General features: G+C 41.7%; 1 protein-coding gene across 4 annotated transcripts in view; it reads right to left on the bottom strand.

The window, feature by feature from the left end:
* zswim8 (zinc finger, SWIM-type containing 8) overlaps positions 1 to 19,325 on the bottom strand; it is a 30,867-nt gene that overhangs the window by 8,600 nt on the left and 2,942 nt on the right. For 2 of the 4 annotated variants that reach the window (XM_020103549.2, XM_020103551.2), the window contains exons 2-18: positions 12,683 to 12,836; positions 9,980 to 10,074; positions 9,491 to 9,663; positions 8,894 to 9,001; positions 8,699 to 8,780; positions 8,353 to 8,473; positions 7,728 to 7,929; positions 6,884 to 7,059; positions 5,333 to 6,671; positions 4,272 to 4,403; positions 3,828 to 4,007; positions 2,914 to 3,097; positions 2,476 to 2,574; positions 2,157 to 2,281; positions 1,336 to 1,657; positions 885 to 1,040; positions 433 to 655 (exon numbers count right to left, since the gene is read on the bottom strand). In XM_020103549.2, the coding sequence (XP_019959108.2) occupies positions 433 to 655; positions 885 to 1,040; positions 1,336 to 1,657; positions 2,157 to 2,281; positions 2,476 to 2,574; positions 2,914 to 3,097; positions 3,828 to 4,007; positions 4,272 to 4,403; positions 5,333 to 6,671; positions 6,884 to 7,059; positions 7,728 to 7,929; positions 8,353 to 8,473; positions 8,699 to 8,780; positions 8,894 to 9,001; positions 9,491 to 9,663; positions 9,980 to 10,074; positions 12,683 to 12,836 (3,871 nt within the window). Of the gene's footprint in view, positions 1 to 432; positions 656 to 884; positions 1,041 to 1,335; positions 1,658 to 2,156; positions 2,282 to 2,475; positions 2,585 to 2,913; positions 3,098 to 3,827; positions 4,008 to 4,271; positions 4,404 to 5,332; positions 6,672 to 6,883; positions 7,060 to 7,727; positions 7,930 to 8,352; positions 8,474 to 8,698; positions 8,781 to 8,893; positions 9,002 to 9,490; positions 9,664 to 9,979; positions 10,075 to 12,682; positions 12,837 to 19,325 lie in introns of all 4 variants that reach the window. The other 2 variants (XM_069539047.1, XM_069539048.1) reach the window with 1 other exon arrangement.

Here is a 19,325-nt window from a genome sequence, read left to right as displayed (position 1 = left end):
TCAGTTCTATTCTCGTTTGCACTGTAGGGCCTGTTTTCATTTCCTTCCTGCATATCCTAGCTGGCTGTTTATTTATTGGTGTGTGTGTGTGTGTGTGTTTGCATGTGTGGGTGCACTGCACTAATGTGAATGTAAATATTACTTTTGGGCTTCTTTGGTGGTGGATCAACTATCCTTTGAAACACTTTCTGGAGCTGCACCTTAACGACAATAAAGTTTCTTCTATTCTATTCTATTCTTATGAGTCCTAACAAGTCAATATAACAGTGAACACAACTAAAGTTATCTTTACTGTTTACAACTGATAAGGAATAAGTCACAACCGCCTTTAACAGACATCATTGTTTTACACAATTATTGTTAAAGGTTGTCCCCGTGACCCTAGTAATGTGCTATTACTTGTGACCTGATGAGGAAGAAGTGTGTGCTTACCTGCTGGTGTCATTGCTCTTGGCCCTGGCTCCACCCCCGGCCCTACGAGAGCCACTGGAGGAGGAAGAGCCCAATGAATCAGATGACGAACTGCTGATGCTGTCACTGTCCTGGCCCCGCCCCCAAGATGTTGCTGCCCAGCCGCCCCGGAGCGGTCGGCGGCTAAGCGTGGGGGAACTGTCTGAGGTCGTCTCTGGAGCACTGCTATCAATACTCGCCATGCCTGAGCAAAAACCATGCACATAAAATCATGTTAATTCACATTAATGTTGATGAGGCTTTTTCAGTATGTGGGATATAATGTATAAACTGTATGTGGAGAAATACCACATATATGACCCAGGTTAAAAGCGTCACTGCCAGTCTGATCCTAGTGACAGTTTCAATTCTTTCTTTTCTTTAATGCTCTACCAGCTAGAAGGCTAAAAAATACAGATATATATAATGTGTACCAGTGTGTTTCTTCTTCTGACGGACTGGTGAACCCCAGCAGCGTTGGCTGTAACCACAGCGCGCCCCAAGTGCCAACCGACTGGGCACGGTGGCCTCCAGCTTAAACGGAGCTGTTTCACCCTGCTGGTCATTCGATGGAGGAGGCCCATCTGATACTGTAAGGACAGAAAACAAACACAGGTCTATCTCTGTAAAAGACAACTGTGTTACCTTATTGTGACTTCCATAATACATGGAAGCACAAGAATTGGTTTTCAGACCATGTCAGGAGCCCCACTTACACTAAAAGGATTTCCAAAAATGTTGTGTTGAAATGTATACTGTAGTACTGCCACACTATGTATACAACTAACAGAGACCTATTACTGTATAACATAGATGTTTAATAACTAATTAAAACATAAAGCTCTTGATTGTGGCACCTAAAGTAGTGGTCAAGGGTGTTCTCACCATGCTCCCGGGTCTCAGCAGTACTCTCCCCTGCTGCACTGCTCGGAACAGTGTTGAGTTCTGCCTGATGAGGCACCTCTTCTCCAGCTAGTGTCACAGCAGACGTAGAGCTGGAGGAAGAGGCTGCCACAGTGGTCGCAGAGGAAGATGAGGGGGCATGTTTAGATGCACCCCCTGTGGCTCCGCTCACTCCACTGTGGCCAGAAGCAGTGTGTTTGGATGGGCTGCGCTGGCTACCAGCTGCTGGTTTGCTGGAGTAGAATGAGCTTAAAGTCTGAGGCTTGTGGGTCTGACTCTCCCTGTCCAACAACTTATCCAGTATCTGCAAATGGGAGGAGAGACAGAGGAGAGAGAGAAACAGGAAAAAGGGGTTAGAGAGGGCACGTGTACAAGACCTCAAGAGTGGTGAGATAGAATTCCTCAGTTACTGTTTTTATTTATATTTATTTATATTTGTATTCTTAGTGAGAAACATACAGGGGGAGTGTTGGATAGTGTGTGGACTATCTCATGTTTGTTGTATGTGCACGTTTGCACTGTGGCCAAAGACAAAAACCATGATCATCATGATGTGTCATTACTGTTTAATACATCTCCAGTACACCACTACAATAATACCACTCTAAGCATTCCCTATCTTTCTATCCCATTTCCACAGACAATGAATACCTCTACCTCTGCGAGAGGAAACCTCTGAAAATGTTTTTCTCTGTTTGGCTTACTGGCAGAAGACATCTCAGTTTTCAGTCACAGCAGTAATACATGAAATATTTTCAATAACAATAACAGATGTTCAGAATGATTAAAGTAGTGATGGTTACCTTCTTAAGCTTGCTCTGGTCATCCTTGTAAGTGATCATGAGAGCCAGAGCCAAGTCACCTTTCACTCGTCTAGTTCCTTCACATAATAGAGGATGCTCTGCCTCACTGACTGTGGTCTTCATACCTGCAGACAAACAGAGACAAGAAGGATTACAGTACAAAGTGCTAGGGGAGACAGGATAAGGCCCAGTGCAGATGAAGACATGGACAAAGTACAGCACAGACAAGGATAGGGGATGTGGGAAAGGAGGAAAAAGACACTGAGAAAGAAAATCTAATCCAGACAGAACTGAAAGAGATAGAAAATGGTATTTTTACCAAGTGCAGCAACAGCAGCCTCAAAGCCCAGCTCCTCATCACCTGGCATCTCATTGTTACGGTTGCGACTAGGTGGACGGGAACCTGTTGGGGACACGACTGCACAAACAATATGGAGAAGAGTGAAAGATATGTTAATTCATATATCCATTTAAAATGTCTTAATTTAGGCCTAAAGAATAAAACAATATTTCTTATTTGTCACTGGTTCAAAATCACACTTGCAATATACTAAACTACTATCTATGTAACCAACAGACTACACTAACACACATCAGGTAATAAATAAAGCAGCTATATTTGAATTTAAGATGTTTAAATCTTCCTCAACATAATCTACAAAGAGAAGATTAGATGGCTTTGGATATTACAAGAATAAAATTATGTATATTTAAATCAAACAAGGAAAAACTAAATCAGACAATAATTGGTGCTTACCTGGGGTACACAGTACATCAAAGATGAAGCTGGCCAACATGAGAGGCAGCACAGGTCTGTAATCACAGAAGTTTCCGTCTCTGAGCTGCTCTGCTCTCTCTCTGATCACCGACATCTCCACCAGGCCCAGAGGAATCTTCTTCAATAGAGCCACCACCTCCGACTCCTGGTACGCCAGCTTCACCTGGTCAGCACACACACACGCATTGTGCTACAATTTCATGCTTTCACAGTGAATACTAATTGATTGGATATACTACGTATAAACTGTACATCACATAATTCATAATATGAGGTCACCATGACAAGTGGTGAAAATGTGAAGAAATTCTCTATGAGGAGACTTGAAATGACATGTACAACAGGCCAAAAACATGTTTCGTGAGGCCAGCGCAGACATGATCGGTGGGAAAAATCTGGAGAATTGGCTTGAGTTTGCCTGCAGTCTGCCAAGCTCACCATTATTGTTTATTGCAGATATGATTCAGGTTGTGGGTCCAGAATTCCATAAAAATTGGCCATGTCATCATGCACAGTACATGATGCTATAGCCTGTATGCCATGATTACATGGCATTTTCGGCAATTAACTTTCTTTCAAATTGTTTTGGACATTTAATAAGCTAACAATTATTTAAAAGTAGTCGGCCAATTAATTGATATTAGATTATTAATTGTTGGTTAAATCTCTACATAAAATGACAGTAAATTATTGATCCTGGCTCATGATGTTTCTGAGGTCATAAACCCTCTCAGCAAATGACCAATCCCTGTACAGCAGCCAGCAGATCCCGCCTTACAAAGCTCAAATTCATGATTTTAATAACATTCATGAACACTTCTGCATTAACAGGAAGTCATTAGATGATACTGAACGCATTAAAAACGAGTTATTCAGTTGATGACAGATCAAACCTCCAGAGCTTTGGTAGAAGCCGGTGGTCTCTGGAGCTCCAGGGAGAACATGCCGGTGCTGAAGGCCAGGTTGTGGAGCTCCAGTCGTTCACTGAGAACAGTGAGGAGGAAGGAAGTTTTCGACAGTGTGTTGGTGGCTATCTGCGTCTGACGGCTGGTCGACACCTTGCTCTTCTTACCCTTGATCCAACAAAAACAAAATTCTGATTAGTGGGTTCACACCTTGAAATAACTTTCTTTATAGTAAATATTTACTTACATATTCCAATAAAAACAGATATTAGAAGAATCTGGTGCCTTTCCTTCACTAAGAAAGACTCAATATATCACTACACAGTTCAAGATGCTAACTGAGGATTAAGACTGTACAGTGGAAGGAGAAAAGTGAGTTCAAAGGTCATAGAGAATGTGATCCACACTGCTGGGACATGTGACTGTATCTACCTTAGTCTGTGGCTGCTCCACTTTCAGGTCTGGAGGGTTGGCTAACAGGTCTCTGGCCAGCTCCACAGCCAGCCGGCAGGCCTCATTACTGTAACCATGAGCATATAGGGCCTCGGCACATGCAAACAGCACCTGCAGAGAGAGAGAGAGAGAGAGGGAGACGGAGACGGAGACGGAGAGGGAGAGGGAGAGAGAGAGAGAGAGAGAGAGAGAGAGAGAGAGAAAGAATTCAGGTCAGGAAGAAGAGCAGTCTTCACTTTGCTTGTAGATCTGCAATAAGTATTCCATACTCTACTAAGTAGCTCATGTCTCAAGGAAACATCCTTTCATGTAAAAAATTTAAAATTGTCCACTTTATGCACTTTTTACAACTTGGATCTTTATTGTGAAGTTTTGTTAATCATGCCAAACGTCTTATATAATGCTCGACTCTCAAGCTTTCCTGTAAGAAGAGGTAACAGAACTAAAGGGTAGCAACTGCCTTAAAATTACTGAAGTGAGAGAGTGCCATGCTAATAAGATGGGGAGGCCTAAATTCTTCTAATGTGTTGTGGCAAGTGACCAGACTCAAAAGTCACATTTCACCAACAGACCTGTGACCTCAGCATTCTGTATTGTGTGGTTTGTGTACATTCATGGGGGAATGGTTGGATGACAAGTAATTTTGGTCTTTATTGGTGCCTGCCCACATCAACACTGGATTGCACCACTCAAACAGTATTGATATGTTGCCAAAAATCATGCCCATTGGAGAACACTAATGTAAGAGCAATGTAACAAATTACTTAGTTAAAATTATTAATCTTCTTTAGGTAATTTCAGTTTTGATGATTGTGTGTGAAGCGGTGGTATCCATAGTTAATATAATCAGAAAACATATTTTATGTTCACATCTATTGCACTTTTCTAGTCTGAATGACCACTTAGTTCTAAGAGGAAAACCCTTTAAGTGCAAGCTTAATTGGTTAAGAACCAATGTATTGAAATGTCTACATCCATATCTGTAATCCCACCTGTTAACAATTTAACTAGAAGCATTACTTCATGTCTTCCTTCCTTACCTCCATGCGTCCCTCCTGCTCCAGCGGTTTGATTCCTGCAAAGATGTCTGGCTCCTCCTCCTGATGGTTGTCAGTCAGCTGTCTGTCTGCTCCCTCTTCTGAGGCAGCACTCAGATAGTATGCCTGATAGTCATCCTCACCCACAGGTTCTCCTCCAGCAGCTGCACCTGGTACCTCTGCTCCTTGGTTAGCTGGTCCACCTGCAGCTGCTGTCCCGCTCCCTGCTCCTGCTGCTGCTGCTCCAGCAGACACTGCATCTCTGTGGTCCCGCTGGGCCTTGGCTGATGTTTGAGTTGTGCCTGATTTCGTTGTAGTGGTGGAGGTAGAGGGTTGATTACTGCCCGCTGAGTCTACATCTTCATCTCTGTTCTGGACAGATTCCTCCTTTAGCTCTGCTTCCTTTTCTGCAGCACTGGGCGTGTCCATAACAACTACCACTGTCTCTTTGGAAGGGAAGCAGGGTGGAGCTGTCTCTGCAGCAGGAAGTGCCGCAGAGTTAAGGCCAACACGTTTTGTTTCAAACATCTTGTTTCCTCCGTTGGTGCTGCTGTAAATGCGTGAGTCTCTGAGCAGTGGGCTTGGAGACGGCAGCATTTCTGGTGCTGGGGGGAGAAACTCAAAAGTGTTGCTGGCCTCAGCCCCCAGAGCCAGACTACAGCCATCATCCAGGCTGAGCTCAGCCAAGTCTGGCTCCAGGGAGCTGTCCTCACTGCTGGTTCTCCGCTTGGCACTGGCATGCTTTCCCCCTCCTAACCCTCCACTTCCTCCAGGTCCTCCTACTGATGCCCCCTTTCCACCTCCCTGTGTCAGTTTCAGCTTCCCTCCAGAGGAGGAGGAGCCTGGACCTTTGTACATGCACTTTCCACCTCCGTCTTCCAGGGAAAGAGAAACACTCCCTCCCAAACGGACCAGCATCCCTCCCCCTCCACTCACTGACAGACCCTTCCTCTTGGTTAGAATGGTCTCTTTGGGTCGAACTGCCAATTCTTGTTGAGACAAGTGACCACCCCCTCTTCCCTTATAATCTCCCAAAGCTCCACCCTCAGCTCTGCCCCCTCCCCCTGGTTCAGGAGGTTCTCCAACCCCTCCTGCGGCAGCTTTGACTCCTCTCTGGTGCTGCACTGCCCTAGACCAGCAAAATGTGGCGCTCTTCTTATCTGCACTGCAGTAGGTTATTCCATCCAGTGGGTAGGCCACTTCCCAGTTAAAGTAGCAGGACTCTACAGCAGACTTGAAGCCTTGGAACAGTTTATCCAGGGACTTGCGATGTTGCCCCCGCTTCACAATTTCAATAACCTTTAGATGCCACTGCTTAAGCTGGCCTGCCAGTTCCAGACGCCTAGAGTAGAACATACACAGCCTTAATTATTGATTGGAGTCCATAATTAATATTTACTACAACCATAAAAAAAGAATGTGATCAATAAATTACAAATGTGCTGATATTGCATTATTTTCCAATGGGATCTCTATTTCTTGACCAAATTCTGTGACAGTTTAAAAAGTACAAAGGAAGTGTGTAGCCTGGTGTCAGTGGCCTAATGGTCTGACCTGCAAGGGCTCATCGTTGGGTCAAGCACAGCGAGCCTCCAGAGCACCACCATCTCATCACACATGCTGGCACAGGCATGAGCTGCCACCTCTGACTGGCCATTGCTGCGCCCAGTGTGACCACTGGCACTGCTGTGGGACGCTGATGTTCGAACACTGTACCACCAGCTGATGATCTGAACACACAAGTCAGACAATTCAGTGAGTGGTGTGTGTGTGTGTGTGTGTGTGTGTGTGTGTGTGTGTGTGTGTGTGTGTGTGTGTGTGTGTGTGCGTGTGTGCGTGTGTGCGTGTGTGCGTGTGTGCGTTCTGGGTATAACTCAGGTTGTGGGCCCCTAAATCTATTTAGATGTGACAAAAAACAAGTTAATTAATCTTTCTCCTCTTGTCAAACTCTCCTGTCACCCTCTACCCGCTACTTTCAGGTTAGATTTCTGCTTAACTAAGGGGAGTCCTGACTAGTAGATGACTTGCTCTACCAGCTGAGCCAGAGCTGAGCCTCCCCAATTCATATGAGTGTATGGTACATGCACAGATGAGGTGGATGATGGTGAGAGTAACATGTAAAGACAGAATGTTAATAACTCAAATTAAAATCAGCAGGAAAAGGGTTATTTTGATATCTCTGGATTAGTCTGTATTCAATATTTTCTTACAGCCTTGAGATTTTAAGATTTAACCTCAATTTAACAATTCTCAATCTGAGCATTATTCGAAATGTGCTTGGTACTTTCCAGAGTGCTGTCAACTTCTACATTAAGAGCAACCTGCATGTCTGCTGACTCTAAATCTTTCCAGTGTTTTACTTTCAGCAGCAAGAGCTCATGTCACATTGAGGATGTACCTGTTCGTAAGTGAGGCACTGCTCAGTGAGAATCTCCAGCAGTGGAGCTGCATTGCTGTCTCGTCTCTTGAACATCTCCCTGACAATGGATAAAAGGTTCCAAATGCCTTCTGGCTCTCTGCCCCTCAGAGGTCGCAGCAGACATGCCCACTCAGCAGCAGCTGGCGGCTCCGTGGAGGACAAATACATGGAGTTTACATCACTGTGAATACAATACACAAAATAAAGAGGTAAATTAAACAATGCAGGTCAAAATCAATCAATCAATCAAATTTTATTTGTTTAGCCCATATCCACAAATCACACTTTGTCTCATAGTGCAAAATATTAAAAGAAGAGTGTAAGGGTAATTGCTATTTTTGTATTTTAAGTAGTTTTTGGACAACACTGGAGCTCTTTGGCACACTAAACACACTATATTATGCTTTGTGTAAACTTTATTAGGATAAAAGTATTCCTTTAGGCGCTGGGGATTTTACAGTCATTACAACCTGCATTATCATAATCTTTATTTCTGTCTCCAGAGACATGCATATTTACTCAGGGTTCGAGTTTAGGTCTGACGTTAAGTATAGCTCTATGGGTGATGTGTTAGGGAGTATTATGTGAGTCAAGTAGTGGGTACCTGAAGACAACAGGTGAAGGCCCACAGAACTTGTGCAGAGTCTTTTTGATGTTGTCACTGAGAGTTGACTCATCCAAATACCATGTGCTCTGGTCAGAAGCTGAGGGTCCTGCTGTCGGGTCTATATGCACACAAACACACATATTGTTATCTTTTTTTTAAAGGACTTTTCTATCCACACTCCACACCATACAGTAAACATCACTGCCATCTAGCTGTAGCAACATCTAATAATATTGTCTGAAACTGATCCACTTGAATAAAATCATCAATAGTTCCCCTCTAGTTGTAAAGTTGTTTATCATGTCAGTTCTCTCAGTATGCCAGAATCAAACTGCTACTGTACCTGGAGCTCCACACACTGTGTTGATGGCAGTAGACTGAGAAGAGAGCAACTCATCAAGTAGCCGTTGGGCTGTGGGCAGGATCTGAAGATGCAAAAATTAAAGAAAATCAAACTTCCTTGACAGTTATATAACATTCATAGATTCTGTATTTATTGAATTTTCATCAACAGCTTGGTTCAGAAAGAGGATTTTACCTGCTGAGGCAGCTCACTGATGAGGTACTGGGCAAACTTTTGCAGCTGGTCCCTCTGCAGCCTTGACAGAGACTCAGAGACTGGAGCCCTCAGACAAACTGCTGATGCCTACACACACACACACACACACACACACACACACACACACACACACACACACACACACACACACACACACACACAAGGTAAGTATGTAGCACTCCAACATATGACCCATATTTACATAATGTACGTTTATTGATTTTGATATGTTTTTCTTATAGTTTTTGAGTTTCTTAATGAAAAATAGACTGAAGAGTCCTATTGCTAATCAGCATCTCGGCCATACAAACTTTATGGGGAGATATGGGTGCTCTTCAAAATAAAGGACAAATTTCACACTCTAAGGCAAAGCATACAGAAAGTATTTCAGGCTCAGGTCAATCAGAGGGCAAACCCCCTTGTGGGACTGCGACAGTCTTTTACTTTAATTGTTCATTAGTGCATTAAATATTTATTTTACAAAAGAGTGCCTTTCATACAGTTGAAGTGAGATCATTTGATTTAATTAAAATAATAGACAGTTTGAGGGATTCCTTTGTGTAGACGCAAACTCACATTATGGATCCGGAACAGGCACAGTGCCACCACATGGGCACACCATTTGGCCCCCGCGCCGCAGGTGCAGCTACAGGAAGTGATGCGGCAGCGATCAAACATGACTGCCACATTGTATGCTCCCTTAGACTGACCGGCCTGACTGGAAACTACTGTAGCACTGAGATGGAAGCCTGATGTACATGTACAAACACAGAATTGAAGAAGTGTCATGGAACAGGCTGAACAAAGAAATAACAACATTAGTATATTAGTTCTACACTGTATTTAGTGTATTTTATAACTTAAAGGTGCTGCTTTTGAATGAATCTCTGATGTACAGATGGCTGATTTATAGACAGAGTGGACATGAGTGTTATTATAAGTTTAAGCCTAGTTGTGTTGTATGCCATAATAACGTAATATAAACTATTAAGTTTAAAGTTACAGTTTGAAAAGTAACAGAAATGAAAAGATCCTATGTATGGTAAGAGTGAATACTCAACCCACCGATCTGCAGGGGGTCTTTGACTGCTCTGATCCTGTAGAGTTGCTCTCCACGTTGGAATTCATCTGGACTCCCATTAGCCAGACAGGAATATAACCTGAGAAAGGAAAAGCAAAGCGATAGAATCACAAGTGTTTTTACACTGGTGAGCCCGGTTTATTCATCATGTCTAATTTCTAAACCCAGGACAGATGTATATGTCCTCGTAGAAAAAAGTATTTTATATACATATATATATACATATATACAATCACCGGCCACTTTATGAGGCACACCTGTTCAATTGCTAGTTAGTACAAATAGCTAATCACATGGCAGCAACTCAATGCATTTAGTCATCTAGACGTGGTGATGACAACTTGCTGAAGTTCAAACTGAGCATCAGAATGGGGAAGAAAGGGGATTTAAGTGACTTTGAATGTGGCATGGTTGTTGGTGCCAGACGGGCTGATCTGAGTATTTCAAAAACTGCTGATCTACTGGGATTTTCACGCACAACCTTCTCTAGGGTTTACAGAGAATGGTCCGGAAAAGAGAAAATATCCAGTGAGCAGCTGTTGTGTGGACGAAAATGCCTTGTTGATGTCAGAGGTCAGAGGAGAATGGGCAGAGTGGTTCGAGATGATAGAAAGGCAACAGTCAAACTCAAATAACCACTCGTTACAACCAAGGTATTAGGGCTGTCAACGAATATTCTAAATTCGAATATATATATTCGAATATTATTAAAAACAGATATTCGATTGTGACATTAATATTCGACTGTGGAAAAAAACACATCAGCGGCTGCTTTGCGAGTGGGCGCACTGCATGACGGGACAGGCCACAGGAGTTGCACTTGCACAGCGTCACTCACTGCTGAAAGTGAGACACGACCAGGGTTGTCAGGCGGGTGGATAAAAATTTGGGCTGGTTTCGGATTGCTTCGGCGGGGTTTTGTAGCCGAAACAAGGGCACTTCAAATCCTTCTCCCTGCGACCCTCTGTTCAGCAGGCAGCAGTCTCACTCACTCACATACACACCCACTACAGCTCTGGCTGATGTGCCCCCTAAACTCCCACTACCTTCAGCTCACATAACCCACAGAGACCCGTTATTACCGACCGTTGTTAACAAATTGTTTATTTAAATCAGTATGCGCATTGTGCATAGAGAGAGAGAGGGGGGCGAACGAGAGAGCTGACTTTTTTTACAGTCTAAGTTTTACGGTTAGTTCATTTACTTATTTTGTAATGTGTAGGTTTGTTTTATGTTAAAACTGAATAAAAATACCTATACAAGTAGTTATGTCTCGTTGTTTTAGTTTGTCCTCCTGTTATTGACACAACGTATGGCATTGCGCATGCGCATATATTCAAATGGTTCAAACCTGTGTTTTTTTAGAGAGAATATTCGAACGTCATTTTGGAGCAATTTTGACAGCCCTACAAGGTATGCAGAATACCATCTCTGAACGCACAACACGTTGAACATTGAAGCAGATGGGCTACAGCAGCAGAAGACCAAACCAGGTGCCACTCCTGTCAGCTAAGAACAGGAAACTGAGGTTACAATTCGCACAGGCTCACCAAAACTGGACAATAGAAGATTGGAAAAATGTTGCCTGGTCTGATGAGTCTCAATTTCAGCTGAGACATTCAGATGGTAGGGTCAGAATTTGGTGTAAACAACATGAAAGCATGGATCCATCCTGCCTTGTATCAACGGTTCAGGCTTCTGTTGGTGTAATGGCGTGGGGGATATTTTCGTGGCACACTTTGGGCCCCTTAGTACCAATTGAGCATCGTTTTAATGCCACAGCATACCTGAGTATTGTTGCTAACCATGTCCATCCCTTTATGACCACAGTGTACCCATCTTCTGATGGCTACTTCCAGCAGGATAATGCAACATGTCACAAAGCTCACATCATCTCAAACTGGTTTCTTGAACATGACAATGAGTTCACTGTACTCCAATGGCCTCCACAGTCACCAGATCTCAATTCAATAAAGCACCTCTGGATGTGGTGGAACGGGAGATTCGCATCATGCAGCCGACTAATCTGCAGCAACTGCATGATGCTATCTTGTCAATATGCACCAAAATGTGTGAGGAATGTTTCCAACACCTTATTGAATCTATGCTATGAAGAATCAAGGCAGTTCTGAAAGCAAAAAGGGTTCCAGCCCATGTACTAGCAAGGTGTACCTAATAAAGTGGCCGGTGAGTGTATATATGTATACGCAACGCTGAATCTCTCGAATCTTCAAAAAACTCGTCAAGCACCACCTTTTCACTCCACCTCTTTAGGAAGTCATTATATATACAAAAATTCAGTGTAGAACTGAAGAAATTCATAGAACTGATTCAGCGAGACTTTTCCAGGGACCATAAAGACCACTTCTTATAATGCATGGATTAGTTAGGTGCTGCTACTCATCAACATTAATATCATTATGTCCAATGTAACCTCTGAGCAGCCTAATTAACAAGACAGACAATGAAAGAAGAGCTTCGGATAATTTATATTTTAAGCATTCCATATTTTAGTTGCAACTTTAAGAAATGTAGCTGTGACTTACTACACTGTAAGGTAATAATAAGCACCTAACGTACAGGTCAAAGCTATTGTGAAAACAGTATTGTTGCAGCTGTTCATAGGACTGCTATCATATACTTAATCAGAGGTGAGAAAGAAATATCCAGGTTATCAGTAATCTTACCTGATGTCTTCCTCATTTTCAGGGAAGCTCCAGTAGGCAATGCGAAGCTGGAGCTGTTCTGGGACAGGGGGGTAGACCTTCTCCACCACCTCAAACGGGATGTGGAATGCTACCTGCTTTGCTGACAGCTCTACCAGTGGAATCACCTGACCATCTGAGGAAGAGAGGAAGATTAGCTGGACGAGAGAGGAAATACTGAAGGTAGGGTGTTCATTTCGGTTCTTTCGCACAGCCACATTAAAGAAAGCTGCAGGTTGAATAACCTTATCTTCCTGGAAGGACAGATTAAAGAGTAACTACACATTGACATCTCAGCTCAGAGCCAGTATCACTGCTTGATGTGGTTGAGTGAGATCAGTACTGTACTCCTCCACCTCTAACATGAAAAATTAAGGACATTACCATGTACTGACTAGGGCTGTCAATCTTCCACTAGAATCCCATTCTAATGCAATTATTTTATCTTATCTTTTTTATTCTAAATCTTTTAATGAAGTTGTGTATAATTAGATGTGCCTGAGACAGGCTGCTTCTCTTGAGGTTTTGGGTCTTGTCTAGTTGCTCCAAGAGCCATGATCGGTTCACAGTAAATAAGCAAAAATACACCTTTCACAAGAGTTCGAATATCTGTAGAAAATGTAACAGAGACATGAAATCATCAGAAGGGCAGTTTTCTGGTACATGCTCTCTTTTCCTCTGTGTGTGTGCGTGTATGTTTCACTGCAGCAGGTACACTCCATGTGTGGATAACACACGCACAAGCCATAGTAGACAAATAAAAATACACATTTGAATAGTAATTATAATATTCATTAGTATAGATTTTTAAATAATCAATTCCCGTAATTCGCTCCAACAGCCCTAGTAGTGACAGCGACCACTGGAGGTTAGCAAAAACAAAATTTACAGCTGCAGCAAGAATGTTTTTAATCTAAAGAGCAGCTTTTTAATGTAAGAGTTTAACTAAACGAACAGTTTCAGAGGTTAAGCTCTTTCTATTTTGGCTACTACATGTGCCACCAACCCACACCAAAATATAAACTCTGCACCCAAGATTTCTGCCACTGACAGACAGCTTGCTAAGGAGAATGGAATATCTATGTATCAATATGCCTAAGAACTGAGTGAATATATGTGGATCTATTAGCTGTGATCACATGATGCATCCTCCACTACGGGAGAATAATGAATTTTATAAGGACAATTTGTGATCTGGGCCTCAACCTATTCTGCTGTTCTACTTCTCAGCTGATTTTTTATTGGTTGAGCATCACTCTGCTCACAATGTGGCTTTTTTCACAAACTAGATTGAGAGTCTGTTAGTATAGTTCTGTCAAGAACTGATTTCAACATGATCCATTTTTGTTGATAATGAAAGAATGATGTCTGGGTATGTAGTTCCAAAGCCTTCAAACTGTTTTTATTGTGCTGATAGAGTGTGTGTGTGTGTGTGTGTGTGTGTGTGTGTGTGTGTGTGTGTGTGTGTGTGTTAAAAAAGCAGCATAAGCACAATCACAGGACCGAGTGAGTTGTAGGATTTAGTGGTCTGCCACTAAGAGAAGAAAAAGTGAAAGGGTCTCAGATTACAGACCCCATTTCCAAGCCACTACTTGTGCTGCTGTTTACCATATATGGAGGAAAGAGCTGTGTTCATGTAATGCCATCATTGGCATAGAGGCTCAGGGGCTGGTGGTTACAGGTCATGGGAAACCTATCAAGGCATCACTCACATGTTATATGTGTGTACAATCAGTGAGCTAAACTGTAATGTAACAAAAAGCAGGTGCTTGCTTTAAGTAACCTCATGATGGCAAATTCATTTGTTGCAGAATACAAAAGGAGTTCATGCAGAAATGTGCCCCCTTCCTTCAGCACTATCTCAGTGGTCTTGACAGAGCAGACTCCTGTGAGCAGACAGAGGGACGGACAGCTCTACAGCAGCTACTTCTGCAGTCAGTAGATTAACTCTTCCAACAACTTGTGACAGATTAAACTTTTAAGAGTTGCAAGCAAAACTATCCTATCCTACATATATCACTCACCACAATATTTGTTTATATACTTGTATACATGTTTTAGTTACATTTCTGCTGACAATATGAACTAAATACAAAATTGAATAAATTATCTTCAATTGCTTTGTGCACACACATATTAAATGACATACGTTACTAGAACTGTAGTGATTTATCAAATTTGTTGATTGACTTGATCCATTGAAATTAATGGTTAATTGGTTGAAGCTCTACATGTTACAGTGGGTTCTTTACGCAGTCCTGTTATTGGTGTTTTACCTCAAAGCAGTAGAGTATCTTTACTTGTATTGGAAACGTTAGAGCCTCAAAATAATCAGTGCTACATCCCTCTATTGCCGAAGTAGTTACTATGTTAGTAATTCAAGAAATACATGTTACCAATAAAATCAACCTTAATATAAAATATACCTTTTTTATTATACTCAGTAACATATTCTCAAGCCTGCAACTACCACTGACTTTTGCTACTTCTGCTTTCACTATGAGGCTACTCCTGAAGGATGAGGGATCGCCGAAGGATGCCTTCTCAGCTGACATCCTTTGACATGTTTCATAATGCCATAATAAAGCCTGTCTACCCTCTCTCGCCTCCCTAACAACTGTCATCATACATACTCACCTCTGGTCTGGTTCCCTCATCTTTCAAATCAGCTGCAATAACTCCTATACTTAAGAAACATGGTTCAGACCACAACAATTTCAATAACTTCCGTCCTATTTCTAACTTCCCTCTCTGACTGCCTACAGGAAAATCAAGTCCTGGTTCTCCTGCAATTACCTAAAACTCAATAGTGATAAAACCGAAGTTCTCCTTATTGGCACCAAATCACCTTATCAAAATCAGACAATCTATCCTTCAATATTGACAACTCTTTAGTTTCTCCCTCCCCTCAGGTTAAGAGTCTGGGTGTCATCCTTGACAGCACTCAATCTTTCCAAGCTCACATCAATAATGTTAACTACATACTTTCACCTATGCAACATTAATCGTCTCCATCCATTCTTCACACCCAACACCACCACCATCCTTGTCCATACCCTGGTTACATCCCATATTGATTACTGTAATTCTCTTTGGGCTCCCTAATAAATGCTTTCAAAAACTTAAATTTGTCCAGAACCCCCTCCTACAATCACATCACTCGTGTCCTTCAGCAGCTTCATTGGCTCCCGGTCAAATTCTGAATTGTTTTTAAGATTCTGCTCCTCACCTTCAAGGCCCTCCACAATCTTGCTCCACCATACCTTTCTGAACTCTTGCACGTTGGCACACCCTCCCATAACCTCAGATCTTCTTCTTCCATTCACCTCACTGTACCGCCCGTTTGACCACCATGGGATCTAAAGCCTTCAGCCGCTCTGTCCGCTGCCTCTGGAACTTCCTACCGCTAGACATTCACAACACCGACTCTGTCCAATTTTAAATCACATGTAAAAAATCATCTTTTTAAGCAGGCTTTTTCCATTTGATTGTCTTTGTGCCTTGTCTATTTTTATTCACTGTTCATTTCATTTTATTAATGTTTTTAATACATTGTTTTCTTATGTTGTTTTGCCCCAGGAGGGCATACACTCTCACTCTCTCAGATAGACAGAGAGACAGACACAAACAGACAACAGGCACATTTGTATTGTTTTGCATAATACTAAAACTGAAATTATGTTTATTAGCATATTAAACAAAGAAGTGAGATCCAAAATAACAAAAGAAGATTCATTGAGGACGCACTCTATGGCCATGTGTGAACAGACGTACTTAGAGCAGTTCACTCGTGATTGGATCTCTCGAAAGGATGTTGATACCAGGTCTGAACAATGCACACACATCAGCCATTCACTGAACAGCCACTGAACAATACGTACTAACTTTGGAAAATACCAAAAAAAGACAATTTATAAAATAATCTCAATAATGAGTAGTAAACTAAGAAATATCTAGGACTGCATTTGAGTCACTTCCTGAAATCTCTGAAATCTGTGACAGTATTGTAAAACTTCAAGTTGACTAATAAAAAATCTGTGTATTTAAAACAGATGAATGTGCTCACAACATTTTTATTTTATGTACATACATGTGGCATCTATTGCACTTCTGTCTGTTCTAGGAGAGGGATCCCTCCTCACTTGTGGCTCTCTCTCTGAGGTTTCTATGTTTCTTCCCCCTGTTAATAGGTTTTTTGGTAGTTTTTCCTTACTCTTGTTGAGGGTTAAGGACAGAAGATGTCACACCTCGTTAAGCCTGTGATTTGTGAATATGTCCCATACAAATAAAATGTGATTGATTGATACATTATTATATAACTGTCTAACAGTGCAAAGCTAAACCCTGAAGAGAAGAGGCTGGGTAGTAACAGTGTTCATGTGACCAGCCTATGATTGGCTGTTGCAGTTGAATGGCAGTTAGCTATCAACAAATCAGCTCTCAGCACAGAGGGACATCATTACAAAAGCTTATCCTTTGTAGCTGCCCCAGTGAAGAGCTAAGGACCCCTCACTCTTTTCCCTGGATCACTAGCTCTGTCACTGCCTTCCTCATTTTCTCCCCATCCATGTCTCTCCACAGGGTGTGCTCCATTAGTACGCTGAAGTACACCTGTGGTGCACTGCCGACATAATTACATCATCCTCTGCTCTGTCTTACTGGCATGTAAGTTAAGTTTGACCACTCAGCTGTGTGCTGATCTTCAAAACCATATAAATATCTACCTACTAATTCCACAAACGTCTGTCTGTCTATCTTTCTGTCTGTGGAACTCACATCACAAACGGTTAATCTAACCTGCTTTAAACTTGGTATGTCAATTTTAAATTGCTAGAGGAAGTGTTGCAATTCAGACACAAGATACTTTCAATCTTAATAAAAATTGATTAAAAACAGAAAACAAGTGCTCTGTAGCAGTCAGTGAGTGTATGGCAGTGTGCCTTCAGTTTGTGGACTGAAGTCTTTTTCTAAGTCCCTCAGATAAACAGCGGTCGGCAACTGGGTCAAATCAAAGATCAAAATCACCACCAGATGATCTTTATTTCACCATATCGACAGAGACCCAGATGGACTGACCTGTGATGGATTCAGATCTCTGTCATTATAACAGCATTCACAGAATCACTTCCTGTTTCGCAAAACAAAAAAGCATGTTTCGTTTTGTTGCCGAGATTCTTTATATGACCTATGAAATGGCCGACATGCAAATGTAGGAAAAAATACCAGCATTTCAGTCAATCAATCATTATATATAAACCAAATACATGAACAGTAATATAGCAAATTCTGTTTCATTTTATGAAAAGCATTGATTATAAAATCTTCATTAAAGATTAATATTAAAGGCTCAGTGTGCAAAATTTAGTGACATCTAGTGGTGAAGTTTCATGTCGCAGCTGAAGAGCCTCCACCTCACCCTCCCCTTCCAAGCATGACAGAGAACTGGTGGTAGCCTTCAGTTGTCATAAAAAACTAAAAAAGATATAGTTTGTCCAGTCTGGGCTCCTGTAAAAAACATGGCGGCCTCCCTAAAGAGGACCCTCTCCCGAGGTAAATATAAAGTATTTGAATATAAAGGGCTCATTCTAGGGTAAAGAAAAAAAACAATTCTAACAATTTAGATGAAACACACTAGTAAAAACATCACTAGGATTGTTTTATATTCAATTTCTGCCAATAGATCCTTTCACCTAAATCTTACACACTGAGCCTTTAAGTTTTCTAACTTCACTCTGCACCATAGTCTGTATATAAAACATATGACAGTATATTGCAGAACTTTCTGAAGATGATTCACTCTTGTCAAGGAATGGTAAATGTTTGTATTTATATATAAAGCTTTTCTAGTCTTGATGAACGCTCAAATGACGTTACAGTACAGTTTTGCCATTCACCCATTCATACAGTGCATCTATTAGCAGCACTGTTTGTTCTGTGAGGAACAATTCTGTAGTAGCTACTGTATGTAGCAGTCTAGAAAGGGCATTGCACTAGTACTATGAATTACTGACAGATCCACTTTTACTATGGTTTCTAAGTTAAGTAAATCAATGAATAAAACTGGGATATTTGTGTCAGTTGTGAAGCTACCACTAACAATTACTGCCACAAGTAGCTAACTCCTTCAATATAGCACACATTTCACCTGCTGAAAACACACAGTGCATACCTGCCGATACCATACTTGTAACCATTACCCTGCCTCCGAGTTTTTCTTCTCTGCTGTTGAGAAGGTGATACATCACTTCTACTTGGCATAGAAAAATAGTCAGTTCTGCTTTCCAAACTTAAAATGCCCATTCCAATTCAAGGGTTTTCTACTAGTGCCTACAATGTCCAGTGGGGTGAAAACAGTAGTCAGCTATGGACCTGCTATTACCCAAGTTGTCATATGTATTGTTCCTTTCTTTCATTTTTCTATTTCATGTGGCTCAGAGGTTTAAGCGGTCACCTCTAGCATCATAGTTCTTCTTTCCTGAGACACTAAGAAATAGCGTGGATTTCTTACTTCTTTGACAGCAAAACATGGTAAATCAGCCTTCAGAGACTCCTTCAGAATAAACTGGGCAACCATGATAAAATCTGAGAGACTAACTTATAACACACTCCAAAACTATCACATTGA

The sequence above is a fragment of the Paralichthys olivaceus genome, chromosome 14 (genome assembly GCF_024713975.1).
Source record: "Paralichthys olivaceus isolate ysfri-2021 chromosome 14, ASM2471397v2, whole genome shotgun sequence".
In the NCBI taxonomy this organism is placed as follows: Eukaryota; Metazoa; Chordata; class Actinopteri; order Pleuronectiformes; family Paralichthyidae; genus Paralichthys; species Paralichthys olivaceus.
Note: the sequence above shows the minus strand (reverse complement) of the source record. Positions and strands in the feature narration are given on the sequence as shown.